Source organism: Hibiscus syriacus, unplaced genomic scaffold, assembly GCF_006381635.1.
Source record: "Hibiscus syriacus cultivar Baekdansim isolate YM2019G1 unplaced genomic scaffold, ASM638163v2 tig00110387_pilon, whole genome shotgun sequence".
NCBI classification, from domain to species: Eukaryota; Viridiplantae; Streptophyta; class Magnoliopsida; order Malvales; family Malvaceae; genus Hibiscus; species Hibiscus syriacus.
The window spans coordinates 6,731,548-6,746,578 of record NW_024062717.1 but is presented as its reverse complement, the minus strand read 5'-3'; the positions used below and the strand labels follow the sequence as shown (position 1 = coordinate 6,746,578).

Genomic DNA, 15,031 nt, shown 5'->3' with positions numbered 1-15,031 from the left:
CGGTGGTTGTTGGAGTCTCGACTTAACTCTTCGGCAATGGGCAGTTTGAGATGGCTAAGGGTGGCTAGGGTTTCCAACCCTAATTTTTTGGACACTTGGACTTGTTGTTGGGCTTTGGGTCATTGGGCATGCTGATTTGGTGATGTAATTTGGGCCTATTTGGGGTTTGTAAGGGCCTTGTAATCTTTAAAATAAAATAAAATAGAAAAAATAAAATATAATAAAATGGTTTCGACTCGGACAAAAACGGATGTCTACATAAGGTATTCGGTACTAGAATGGACTTCAATATGCCTTTTTATTCTTAGACAAATGGTCAGTCATAATGGGTGATTCGAATTTTGAAAGGTATGTTGAGGAGTTGTATCATTGAATTTTGTGGTAGTTGGGAATAACACTTATTATCAGCTAAATTTGCGTACATAATAGTTATCAGTTGAGCATCCAAAAGACATTGTATGATGGTTATAAATTTCAAACACCACTATGTTGGACAATCAATCAATTAATGCTTAAATTTCAAACTTCTAAATTCATGGAGGTATAGAAGAAAATCAAACATCGAACAATTTTATCTTTTGAATATGAACAACTTTGAAAGCCAGTTATAGGGGTGTAAAAAACTGACCCGACCTGTAAAACTGACTGAAACCGACTCGAGTTAAAACTGTTTTTGACCTGCGCTGTGACGATCCGAAACCGACTTGAGTTGGAACTGGTGTTGACCTGAACCCGAGTTAGACCTGAAAATTGTGGATCTGAACCCGACCTGCATCCGACCTGAGAACGACCTGAACCCGATTTGAACCGAAAATATGATACCCGAACCCGAACTGCATCCGACTGATATGAACCCGAACCCGAGATTGACCTGGTAAATAACTGATATTACCTGACCTGTTATGAACCTAACCTGTAATTGACTCAACCTGTAAATGACCTGACACGTTGTTAAAGTGATATGATATTATCCTGACTTATAAGTAATAAATTACAATTAATATAATTATGTTATTTTAAATTTATAATAAACTTATGATAATTACATTTAGTTTTTATATTAATTATAATTATTTATATTTTTTATAATTCTTATATTATAATTTGTATATTATAAATTTGATTTTTATATTAATTCAAATTCTTTATATTATTTATAATTCTTATATTATAAATTTTATTTATAATCACTAAATTAAATTTAAATATTATCAATATTATCTTATTGAACATGATTTTATTAAATATATATATTGAGTTAAAATATCATAATTCTAATTTACTTTTAATGTGAAAATTGATTAATAATTTAAGTATAACTTAACTTGAAATTTTAAAATGAAAAATATTAGTTGAAATGATGAACTTATTAACGATTTGAAACTTGAATAACATTACAAATACTAAAACAAAAAAAATTATAAATGAAGTTAATTTTATTACACTTGTAAACACTAAAATTACAATAAAATCAACTAAACAAAACAATTTTACCAAATAAAAATGCAATAGGAAATAAGAATTTGAATTCGTCAACATAACAAATTGTACTCATATATGTACTCACTTGTCGGTAAATATTATGTTCGATCATGTCGACCTTTGGGTAACAACCTATACCGATGTGTTTCGTTCTTGTGACATCGAGAAAGAAGAGATCATTCTAAACTAGGCTATATTCTGAAATAAAAAAATGAGCTGCACCTTACTTGATCAAAGTTTACTGAATAACTTCAAACAGCGATCAAACTCCTTCTGAGGTTGGATCGACGAGGGGTCCCTTTCTCTGGTTGCATCGGTGAGGACTGTGAGCTATTGCAAACCTCGACATTATATGATTTAGGAGCCCAATTCTGACTCTGAGAAGCCAATATTCAAGTGCGACTAGGATATCGCCGATAAGTGGTCAGAAGTTGGCTTCTTCATTTAGACACATGGCAGTAATTGCAATTGCATAGTTCAAGCAGCGGCGAGGATAACATCCTCGAATTAGAGGATCAACCAGTAGGCCAAACTTCTTCTGGTCTTTTAAATATGGACGGGACAGCAACACAAAAGGCATAATTACATACCAGAGAGAACATAGCAATTAGCCAAGCAAACTCATGTCACAATAGGTGACGTGAAACAAAGAACGTAAACCACGAGATACATCCACTAGAAACAAAGGGGGCAGTGAAAAGGATCGGAACAAAGTCGAATCGGATCAAATAATAAATAAATAGATCGAAGACTAATTTACCATGACACCAAGTTCTGCTCTCCATCAGAAGAACTATTATTGCTTTTACACAACAATACAAAACAATCCCTTTACATATGAAAATGATCTGATTAAAAACTACATGGATCAAACGAATAAATATTTGCATCCTCAAGTGCTAGGGATATTAAATAGCGAATATGATTGCACAATGCACGGCCATGTAAAGCACACATTTTAAGGTTATTCTACCAGATTTGGATGTTATGCCTCTTGCTTCAAGACGAATACTGAAATTGGTTGAAGGGTAAAATGCCTGTACAAATAATGGAAGCTTTACACATAATGCCCACAAATTAAAGAAAAATTCAGCAACGCAAACATTATTAGTAGACTCAAAACTAAATTTCTCCTCGCATGGCTCCAAAATCAATAGCGAAAATCTAGAATGAGACCTAGAGTTCTGCATTATTAAATTACAGTACACACTAGCAAAAGGCCTCCAAACATAATAAGGGACACTAAGAAAAGTAGCAAGAAACAATGGATGATCTTCCATGTCAATGGAACTCTGCATTTAGTTTACATTACCAAAAGATGATCTTCCAAACTGCCTATCGGCATGTATTCATAAACCAAGAGCCTCTGATCCCCGGCAGTGCAATAGACGATCAAAGTGATCAGATTAACATGGTGTAACAAGCTGAGCATAAGAACCTCAACAATGAATTCTTGATAGCCTTGAAGACCATCGTGATTAAGTTGTTTCACCGCTACGATCTGGCCAGTTACAAGAACATAAATGATCCAATTCAAACTTTAAAAGCTACCTAATATGTATAATAGACAACAAATTCTGGAAATATGCCAAACGGATACATGGATTTGAAATGAAAAGCATCAATTTTTACCTGCCCGGTTTCCTCAACCTTTGAAAACCTTTCTGAATCCTCCTTCCCAACCACATCGGCTTCTCTGAAATTCTTTGTTGCTGTTGCCAACTCTCGGAATGTGAACCTACGTGCTCCACTGCCTTTGGAGCCTTTTCCCTGATCACTTCCATTCTTATGATCTGTTACCAGAATTTCAAAAAAAAAAAATACTAATCAAATCCACTGAAATAACACGAAATTTGGTGTTAAAATCCTGGACATTACCTTCTTGGCTTGCTTTCCATCTTAACGCAGGAAACTGGTTAGAAAATACGAAGAACAAATGAACCCAGATAAGCAAATTTTATACGGAAAAAAGAATGAGAGATAGGGAAATGGAAAAGAACAATGAGAGATAGGGAAATGGAAAAGAACAATGAGAGATAGGGAAATGGAAAAGAACCTGAGGAATCGACGGAATGGCTAGAAGTAGTTCGACTTCCATTGTCAATGTCGATCCTTGCATCTTTAGAGCGAGGATTGAAGCAAGGGAAAACAACTCATCTTCTCTATGCTTACTTCCACAACCAGTGCAGTTGAACAACAAGATTTGAACTTTGAACACTCACAATATTAACCAAAATCTTCCATCGGTTCTTTCCTTAAATCAAATCCACCTTTCAGCATGTAAAAGAAACGTTTTTTGTAGTTGAAAAAAGGAACCCAAAAGGGGAGAACGAAGAACAATAAAATTTCGGCGCAGCTTAATGCTTTTGGGAATCAAAACGACGAAAAGCAGCGCAATGAACTGGGAATCTGTGAATGAAAGGGGACCAAAAAGACAGTGCTCAAACATCTCCATTAAAGCAAGTTCTTCTCTTAAAGAAAACCTATTTTAGAATTTAGAAATCCAATCAAATCATCATAAAATATGAAGAAACAAAAGCAAACAGAAATGATTTTGGCCGGGAAAACGAAAACAAAATGAAAGAGGGAAAACGAGATAAAAGGGAGAGGTTTTGGATGCTGAGCGGGAAGAAGAGAGATCAAAAATAAAGCGGGAGGGTTTAGAGGGAAGAGAGGAAGAAAATGACTATTTTGGCACCAATTTTATCCCTATAAAATTATATTAATAAATCATTTATAATTAATATTAAAATTATATATTATAATTAATATTAATATTAACTTATATTAATATAAATAGTTTATAATTTGTAATTAATATTAATATATAATATAGTTTATAAAGTTAATATTAATATAAACTATATGTTATAATTATATAGTATAGTTTATAACTATAGTTAATATAATTAATATTAATATAGTATAGTTATTAATATTATACTGTATTAATATAAATTATAGTTAATATAATTAACATTAATATAAACTATCTAGTACATTAATATAAACTATAGTTTATAAATTATATATATAGGTTATAAATATAAACTATAGTACACTAATATAAACTATTGTTTATAAACTATAGGTTACATATATAGTTTATATAGCATATAAATAGTTGTATATATACATATACTATAGGTTATATATAGTTCATATTAAAATTTGTTCAATTTGATCATTATATATTTTCAATTCTTTCAATTAATATATATGTGTATATTAATAAATTAATATATAGTTTATATATACTATTGAACTATATAATATTTAGTTTATATATACTATATAGTTTATACATACTAATGAACTATATAGTATATAGTTTATATATACTAACGAACTATGTATAATGTATAGTTTATATATACCTATAGTCTATAGTTTATATATACTAATAAATTATATAATGTATAGTTTAGGGTTTAGGGTTTATATTTATGGTTTAGTATTTTTATATATAGTTCATATGTAAATTATACCATATAATATATAGAGTTTTTATATATATAATATATAGTATATAAATCTAAACTATAGTATGTAGTATATAAATATAAAACTATAGTTTATATTATATAGTATACTATATAAATAATGTATATAGTTCACTAATAAACTATATATATAGTTCATATGTAAACTATAGTTCATATGTAAATATCAACCTTAGTATATAAATTATAGTTCATATATAAATATCAACCTTAGTATATATATTTATATATATAGTTCATATGTAAACTACAGTTCATATAAATAGTATAAAATATAGTATATAAATATAAACTATAGTTTATATAAATAGTATAAAATATAGTATATAAATATAATTATAGTATGTAGTTTATATAAATATAAATATAACCCTAACCATATATATATATAAAAAACTATATAATTTATATTAATAACTATATAATTTATACAATATATATTTATAATTATACATAATATATAAATATAAATTGTATAGTTTATATATATTCATATATAATTATATATAATTATGTAGTTTCTATATAGTTCAATAGTTCATATATAAACTATATAGTATTATAGTTTAAACATGGTATATATAGTTTATACATATATATATATAAACTATATAGTTTATATATATATACACATACTTTATATATAAACTATAGTTTTATATATATATATATATATATATATATATATATATATATATATTAGTTGTTTTAATTTTTTCTCAACTTATTACTTATTCTATTTATTAATTGGCCCATAATTTTTAAATGAGTATAATTTAGTACATTTTTATATTAATTTCAACCTCAAAATTTAAAATTATTTCGATTTGATCCCTTTTGTGTTGTTTAATATTTTAATTTTTATTTGTAATTTCATATTTATTCAATTTAGTCTTCAAATTTATTTGCATCTGAAATTGACCCATACTTACTTATTTCTATTTTTAAATTGGTCCATAAATTTTTAAATGGGTATAATTTAGTACTTTTTTGTATTAATTTCAACATCACAATTTAAAATTATTTCGATTTGATCCTCATCAATGTGTGTATAATTTATTTAAATTTTTATTTGTAATTTCATATTTGTTCAATTTAGTCCTCCAAATTTTATTTGCATATGAAATTGATCCATACGTATTACTTAATCCTATTTTTTAATTGGCCCATAACTTTTTAAATGGGTATAATTTAGTACTTTTTGTATTAATTTCAACCTGACAATTTAAAATTATTTCGATTTGATCCCTCATCAATGTGTTGTATAATTTATTTAAATTTTTATTTGTAATTTCATATTTGTTCAATTTAGTCCTCCAAATTTTATTTGCATATGAAATTGATCCATACTTATTACTTAATCCTATTTTTTAATTGGCCCATAACTTTTTAAATGGGTATAATTTAGTACTTTTTTGTATTAATTTCAACCTCACAATTTAAAATTATTTCGATTTGATCCCTCATCAATGTGTGTTGTTTAATTTATTTAAATTTTTTATTTGTAATTTCATATTTGTTCAATTTAATTCTCAAATTTATATTTTTCATAAAATTGAACCATGATTATTTATATTCTTAATAATTTACTCTAAATCATATACAATTACAAATTGCAATTCAACGTTCGTGAAAGAAGAAAATAATTAATCCAAAAATAAAAATTAACTCGATTTGAACTCAATCCGTATCTGATAGAGATCCGACCTGAATTTTATCTGCCAATGATGCGACCCGATCTGAACGAGATCCGCCTGAAGTCTATCCGAACCTGAATTAACCTGTTTTTTAACTGCTTCGGACCTGAATTGTTTTGACCTGAACTGGCAACGATCCGAACTGAAAATGACCTGACCTGAACCCGATCTGGATCTGGTGTCAAATCAACCTGAAAATAACCCGAACTGATTTGACCTGACCTGAACCCGATCTGGATCTGGTGTTAAATTTACCTGACTTGACCTGTATCCGATTTTACCCGACCTGCCAGGATCCGACTGAAACCTGAACGATTACCCGATTTTACAACCCTATCCAGTTACACCTAATATTGATTAATAAAGCATAGGATTCTTCCAAATCTAATTCAATTATAATATTTGTATGTTCTTAATGGATAATGTATCAAATTACGGAAGGACCGTAACAACCTCCACTCTACCCAGAAGTTAAATCGGATAAAGAATGCTACATTTGATCAATGTAACAATTTCTAGTCAGCAGACATAATTGTTTATCGATTTGTGTTAAGAGAAGTTGTGAGCATATTGTCGTTTAATGATTAACTTATATCCATGGTAATTATCAAGTAATGCTAGATTTAATTCAATGAACAATATCATTCAAACTTGAAATTATCATATTTCAAACATTTCTTTAGAGTATTTCAATGCTCATATAATTGTAAGGGTCCATTAGTTACAATCAGGTTTCATGTAAATCAATTAGTATACAGACGAGGTTCTATAATTAACATTGACTGATATTGTGTAAATCTAGTTGTAAAATTATTAATTTACCGTAATTTAATACTTCACAATCTCACAACTTAATATATATGGTCTAGGGTGCTCTTATTGTCCCATCTTATGTGAACATGAATCCTAGTATTTGCCTTGAAAATATAGTATCTCTCTACTTATATATATATATGAGTTAAGATCCACTTACACAATGTAAAAACAAAATAAAAATTACATTTCCTACCGTTGATCTCAGTCATCTATTTTCACTCATCCAATATATATATATAAATTAAACATAACCAACTTATATTCATGCATTGGACCCATTGAGTGGCTTTAGTAGTAAAAGAAAATGTTCTTCTTGAGGGTATGGGTTTGAGTAGCTATATTTGCGGGATATGCATCGTTAATGACTAAGAAAGATTCCGAACAAGTGTTACCTTATAATCACCCCAAACCATATAAAAAAAACTTATACCCATGCTTTATTTCCATGAAAAAACAATCCCCTAATTTACTATTATCCTTACACATGTTTTAGCTAACATATTCCAACATACAAGAGTACAAATTAGATCAATTTATAGTTATTGCTTTCGAGTTCAAAGGCTGTTATAATTCAACATATGGATTTGCAAATTAGACTTAATTATCAACCCATACATTTGTTTTTGTACCAAATCACTTTCCTACATATTTGGAAATCTAACATGTCATGAATTCATCGAGTGACTTTAGTGGTAAAAAAAATATTGTTCTCGCTATAGATCTTGAGTTCGAATAACTGTGTCTGTAAGGTGCGTGTACGTTGTCAATAAATAAATAAATAAAAGTTCTGAACATATATTAACTTATAATCATCTCATACTATTAAAAAAATAACAACATATCAGTACTTAAACATGACAATCTCTTTACGCACTATTTTGATACCTAAACAGCTCTAAGACAACTCCGAGACAACCAATACACCAGCAAAACGTAGCATATTATTTTCTCTAAATTTCCAGAAATTCAATCTCACAATCTAACATCAATAAACTAATCCAAAACAATATACAAATATTCCAAAGTAGTATCTTAATTAGGGATAGTAATAAAAATACAAGGTCGTAATATTTGGACCTAAATTGAGCATGTCCTTATTCATGTAATAAAACAAATGGGACCTAAAAAAGTAATGTTTTGGTCATTTATATTGTTGATTTATTATTTTTTTAGTCACTTATGTTATTGATTATTACATTTTGATCGCTAACTTGTTAAATTCTGCTAGTTTGGTAATGTGACGCATTAGTAAAAGGGGATAATTTTTAATTTGACCCCCTAAGCTTTAGATAAAATAATAGTTGGACCTCTAAATTTTAGATGAAATATCATTTTGACTCCTAAATTTTAGATAAATTAATATTTAACCCCTAAATTTGAATGAGGTCTTCCGTCATCAGTCGCCACTCATCAATGTCGTCACCTATTGGCATCGATCGCTGTAGTCAATGACTATTATACCCCAAAGTTTACGGTTCACTCATTTTTATCTCATAAACGTAAATCATGTGTTAGTTTCATCAGAAAATACTTCGAACTCAACAAATCTAGCCTATAATCCTTTGAGTTTCTTTAAAATTAAACTATAATAATAAATTCATCATTAATATTGCTTAAAAAATAAAGACACCAAAAATATGAATCTATATCATAATCAAATGAATATTTTCATTATAAAACATTATGTTATAAATTTTTGTTATGTTTATAATATTAATTATAAATTTTTAGTATTTATAAATATTATTTTATGAAATTTTAATATTTAAACTAACAGTAACATTGAGACTATTTTACATATTTTTGTTTTATATTTCGTTATACGCGGTTGATGATAAGTGTTCAATATTTTGATAAAAGAAAAATAAATTAAAATTTAAGCTCCTAGAATTTAAGTCCAGTAGTTACAAAAATCAGTCATATTACTTTACCGTTACAATTAGATTGAAGCTTCATCATCGTTACCAAAAACTAGGCATCGTTTTGTATCAATTCATTAATATTTTAATAATAATAATAATAATAAAATCAATTTATAAATAGGGAGTTAGCTTCTCCCAAAGACCCCTCTAGAGAGAAGATAAAACAAAAATGACCACAAATTGATCCAAACAGAATTAGAACATCCGATTCATCAAGTCTATAAAAGCAGGCGAAGTATTTATGAGTTCAAATAACATAACTAAGAACTTGTGATGCCCATAACAAGCAGAATAGTCTCGTAGAACGTAGGCATCAAATAGTCACACTAAAATGATTCGTTTTCTCCATGTATCAAATTGTTTGGATTTTAATAGTCTAGTGACATAATTGAAATTAAAATTAAAGTTCAGTGTTATAAATAAAAAAAATAAAATTTTATGAGTATAAACGACCAATAAAGTAGAATTATTGAAAATTAAAAAAATGTGATATAAAAGATATAGAAAAAATAATGAATATTGATGGTCAGTGACCAACATCAAAAATTTCATATAATTGTTTTTTTAAAACATAAATTTGAAGATAATTCTTTTTTTAAAACATAAATTTCAGATAATTCTAAAATAATATATAACACATGTATATAAATAATAAATATTTATCTTGTATAGAATATCATTAGATTGGACATGGAAATAAAACTGCTAACCCCAACCAAAAAGATATGGTTTGCCTTTACGTAAGTATGAAAAGAGGCCAAGTTGAAGAGACAATGCGATAACAGAAACGAGAAACGGGCCAACATTTATCGTTCACGCCTATTGTTTGGCCCTTACACAGAAATTCCAAGTCATCTTTCACAGTCACGGTAGCTGCACTGCATTAAAGAGCTTTAATTAATGGAGGATAGAGATAATCAACTGAATATACATTCCAGTCTCGATCGGCCTTTTTTTATCGACTTTAATCTAGCAAAAGCAAAAAGCAAAGGAGAAAGCTTAATCGTACTTCAATGGAGGAAATTAGCATAGCCGAGCTCAGGGAAACTTTCGAAAGCGGGAGAACTAAATGTGTTTCATGGAGGAAGAAACAGCTCAAGGCTTTACTTGACCTCGTAAGTGAAAACGAGGACTCCATTTTCAAAGCTTTGGATCAGGATCTGGGAAAGAGTCCAGTTGAATCATATAGAGATGAGGTGATGAGCTATATATATACATACATATACATATATTGATTTTGATTTTTTTATTGTTATATATAATTCCATGCAGGTAGGGGTTGTAAAGAAATCAGCCACCTATAGTTTGAGCTGCCTCGACAAATGGGTGGCCCCTAAGAAGGTTTTGCTGCAGCTCTGAACCAATCCTCTCATCTTTCTTCTTTTCCTTTTCCTGTTACTCTTACAGCCAATACTTGTCTTTGTTTATGGGGGTTCAGGGTGATTTATCGTTGCTTTTATTTCCTTCAAAAGCAGAAGTGATACCTGAACCTCTCGGTGTAGTTCTGATTTTTGTAGAATCAAAATAGAGTAAAAACTCTAATTGATTGAGAATAAGAAAAACTCTTTAGAATAATCTCACAAAATTGCAAAAGGGAAGAACTCTTAAGAAAGCTTTCAAATGCTTATAATTAAGCTTTGATTGTTGGATGATAAAACTCAAATACAAGTAGGGTATTTATATGTTATAAGAAACAATCTAAACCACTCATTAAAATAAGCACTAAATAATCTAAACCATTGAAATTAAAACATGAGAAAAATACTTAATTTTTACCTAACTAAATTGATGTAAGCAATGACATCAAAACTAAATTGATGTAAGCAATGACATCAAATTAATTTAGGTGTGAACTTATTTAGGCTATTTTCAACACTCCCCCTCAATGTTAGCTTCCATTCTTTGAATCACGCCATGCTGACGACGAAAATGTTCAAACTTTCCAACACTCAAGCTTTTTGTAAACAAGTCAGCAATTTGCTCATCTGTCTTGATTTGCCTCATCTCAATCTCTTCTTGCAAAACTTTTTCCCTAACAAAGTGGTAATATACTTCCACATGTTTAGTTCTTGCATGAAAGACATGATTCTCCACCAGCCGAATTGCCGATTAGTTGTCACAATACAACGGAATTGCATAATCTACTGGTTGATGTAGATTATTCATCAACTGTATCAACCATGTACTCTCTTGAACTGCCATTGCTGCTACTCGATACTCAGCTTCAGTGGTTGACAATGATACCGTTGGTTGTCTTTTGCTACACCAAGAAATTGTTCCGGAGCCAAGCTTAAACATATATCTAGTTGTTGATCTCCTGGTGTCATAATCTCCTGCATAATCAGCATCACAATAACCAACTAACTTGCAGTCTTCACCTTTCTTGTACAAAAGACCATAGTCAATTGTATTCTTCACATATCTCAGTATTCGTCGAACTGCTTCCAAATGAGGCTTCTTTGGATTTTGCATATACCGACTCATCACACCAACTGCATAAGAAATGTCAGGTCGGGTCAAGGTTAAGTAGATCAGACTACCTACCAATTGTCGATACATTGTTGCATCTTCCAAATCTTTTCCTTCATGTGCACACATTTTGATATTTGGTTCCATTGGCGTTGAAGTTGACTTGCATTCGAGCATTCCAAACCTCTTCAACAAATCTTTAGCATATTTCTGTTGATATAGAAATATTCCTTCGTGTGTGCGATCAACCTCTAGACCAAGGAAGTGCTTAAGTTGTCCAAGTTCCTTCATCTGGAAACGAACTGATAAATTCTCCTTCGACTGAAGAATTTCTACCTCATCATCACCGGTTATGATTAAGTCATCCACGTACACTAGCACGATAGCTAGCTTACCTTCATTGGCTTTGACAAACAAACTAGAATCTGCAGGTGTTACTGAATAACCACTTTTCGTTAGAAATTCAGCAATCTTACCATACCACGCCCTAGGTGCTTATTTCAATCTGTAGAGTGCTTTTCGTAGCTTACACACATATTCAGGATGATCTTGACTCTGAAAACCCATTGGTTGGGTCATGTAGATCTCTCGATCTAGTTCTCCATGAAGAAAAGAATTCTTCACATCCATCTGCCACAAGTTCCAGTCTTTGTTGGCTGCAAGTGCAAGTAAGACTCGTATGGTTGTAAGTTTCGCCACTGGACTAAATGTTTCATTATAGTCTAGTCCATACTGTTGAGAGAAACCACAAGCTACCAATCACGCTTTGTACCTCTCGATTGACCCATCTGGACGACGCTTTATCTTGTAAACCCATTTGCAAGATATGGGTTTCACATATTTTATCTTTGGTACAATATCCCAAGTTTGATTTTGCTGAAGTGCATCTATCTCTTCTTTCATAGCTGTCATCCACTCAGAACTCTTCGATGCTTCTTCGAACGTTTCAGGCTCCGTTGCTTCTTCAATTATGGCTGCATTGGCATATTTGGGATTTGGCCTCTGTATTCTTGTTGACCTTCGGAGTTGAGATTGTGGAATTGATTATTCTGTTTCACTAGGTCCACCTTCTTCGTTTGGTTATTGATATACGCCAGTTTACCAAGGATTCTGAGTCACTCTTTGTTCGACATCATCGCCATTTGGATTTTCTGATTCATCTGAACTTGTTTGGAGTTGAACAGCATGCTCCCCCATCTTTTATTGTAGCTTGTCTCTAAATTCTCTTGAATCTGGCAACACCTCCTTCTCTGAGGACCACCAAGAAGATGTTTCATCAAATACCACATTTCGTGACGTGTAGCATCTTCCACTAATTGGATCACAACATTTTCACCCCTTTCTCTGGCTTGGTTGAGGAAGTCTGTTGATCACAAAGGCTGCAGTCCTCATTGCTTCAGCCCAAAACCTTCTAGGTACATTCTTTGCATGTAGCATACTTCGACAAATTTCTGCAAGATGCCGGTTTTTTCTTTCCGCTACACCATTCTGTTGTGGCGTGTTGGCACAAGTGTACTGATGACGTATTCGGCATTCCCTTAGGTATTGAGAGAACTCGTTTGATCTATATTCTTCTCCGTTGTCTATGCGCAAGCAACATATCTTCTTTCCCACTTCTCCTTCAGCTGAGTATATGAACTCTTTAAACTTTGAGAAAGTATCAGATTTTTCTTTCATAAAGAAAACCCACACATACCTGGAGAAGTCATCAATGAATGTTACCATGTACCGTATACCGCTAATTGATTATTACTTAACCGGTCCGAACACATTAGAGTGAACCAACTCCAACAATTCTTTTGCTTTAAACTTTGACTCGTCATATGGTAATTGGTGTGCTTTACCATACTGGCATCCCGCACATACCATGTCTGTTCTCACGTCTAGTTGAGGAAGCCATTTAAGCATCGACTTTTTCACCATCACACTTAGCTTGGAATAGCTAACGTGACCTAACCGCATGTGCCATAGATCTGATGTCTCATTTTTCCTTGTCCTGTATACATATGCAGACTCTGCTGACATCACATAAATTGATTCCAAACGTCGTCCCTCCATTGTTGGTGTTTCTGAGATTTTGACGTCACGATAAACCTTCACGTCTTGGGGACCAAATAAGACATAATGGCTTGATGATGTTAGTTGAGTCACATATAGCAAAATTTTCTTCATTACTGGGACATGGTAAACATCTTGGAGTTGCACTTGGTTAGTTTTTTATCGAGGTATAACTATTGTCTTACCGATGTGAGTTATCGATAACCTTGAGTTGTCAGCTGTCACCACCACACAACCTCCATTGTACTCAGACATGTTTTGCAACTTCTGTTTGTCACCCGTCATATGATTTGAGCAGCCAGAATCTACGATCCAATCATTCTTGTAGTCAATCCGTTCTGGTGTTTTTACCGTGAGAGCTAATTCTTCTTCCTCCGTAACAAATAACGCTTCAGCATCCCAACCATCTTCACTATTCTCCTTCGTACAAGAAGTAGCAGTATTACTTTCAACAGGCTTTTTCTTGGTCCAACAGTCTTTTGCCATGTGACCCATCTTCCCATAGTTATAACACTTGCCATCGAACTTTCTACTATTACCGCGATTCTTGGATGCTCCCCCTAAATGAGGGCCTCCATTTCCTTGGTAATTTTTCACCTTGTCACCATCTTTTTTAGATCCACTGCCAGTATACCGCTGAAAAGTGCCTCTACTTTTGCTGGTGTAGAGTGCTTCCTCTTCACCCTTCAGCGAGACTCCTCCCATTTGCTTGGTCATGGCTTCTTGACCTGCAAGCAAATTTTCGAGCTCGGCCATCCCTGTATAGCGACAACAAACCCTCGATATTCGGGTCTCAAACGATGGACAATTATTCTTTTTATCCTGGCTTTCCCAATAGAAGCTGTCGGATCTAATTCTGAAATTTCGCGACATATCGATTTACCTTGTGAAAGTATTGGGCAACCGCCATGTCGCGTTCCGCCATTGATAGAAGTTCATTCTCGAGAAGTTGCAATTTTGTATCGTTCCTCTTCGAAAAGAGTGTAACAAAAGTGTCTCATGCTTCCTTTGGTGTTTTAGCATCCCGAATGTGCTCTAATATTTCTTCTTCAATTGTAGTCTTTAAAGCAAACTTTGCTTTGCT

At 31.7% G+C, this 15,031-nt stretch overlaps 1 protein-coding gene across 1 annotated transcript; it reads left to right on the top strand.

Annotated features, from left to right (window-relative positions):
* The first annotated feature begins 10,395 nt into the window (after positions 1-10,395).
* Positions 10,396-10,948, top strand: LOC120122762 (aldehyde dehydrogenase family 3 member F1-like). Its single transcript, XM_039141862.1, has 3 exons — positions 10,396-10,616; positions 10,693-10,761; positions 10,859-10,948. The coding sequence occupies exons 1-3, from the start codon at positions 10,434-10,436 to the stop codon at positions 10,946-10,948; spliced, it is 342 nt and encodes a 113-aa protein (XP_038997793.1). The 5' UTR covers positions 10,396-10,433.
* The last annotated feature ends 4,083 nt before the right edge of the window (positions 10,949-15,031 follow it).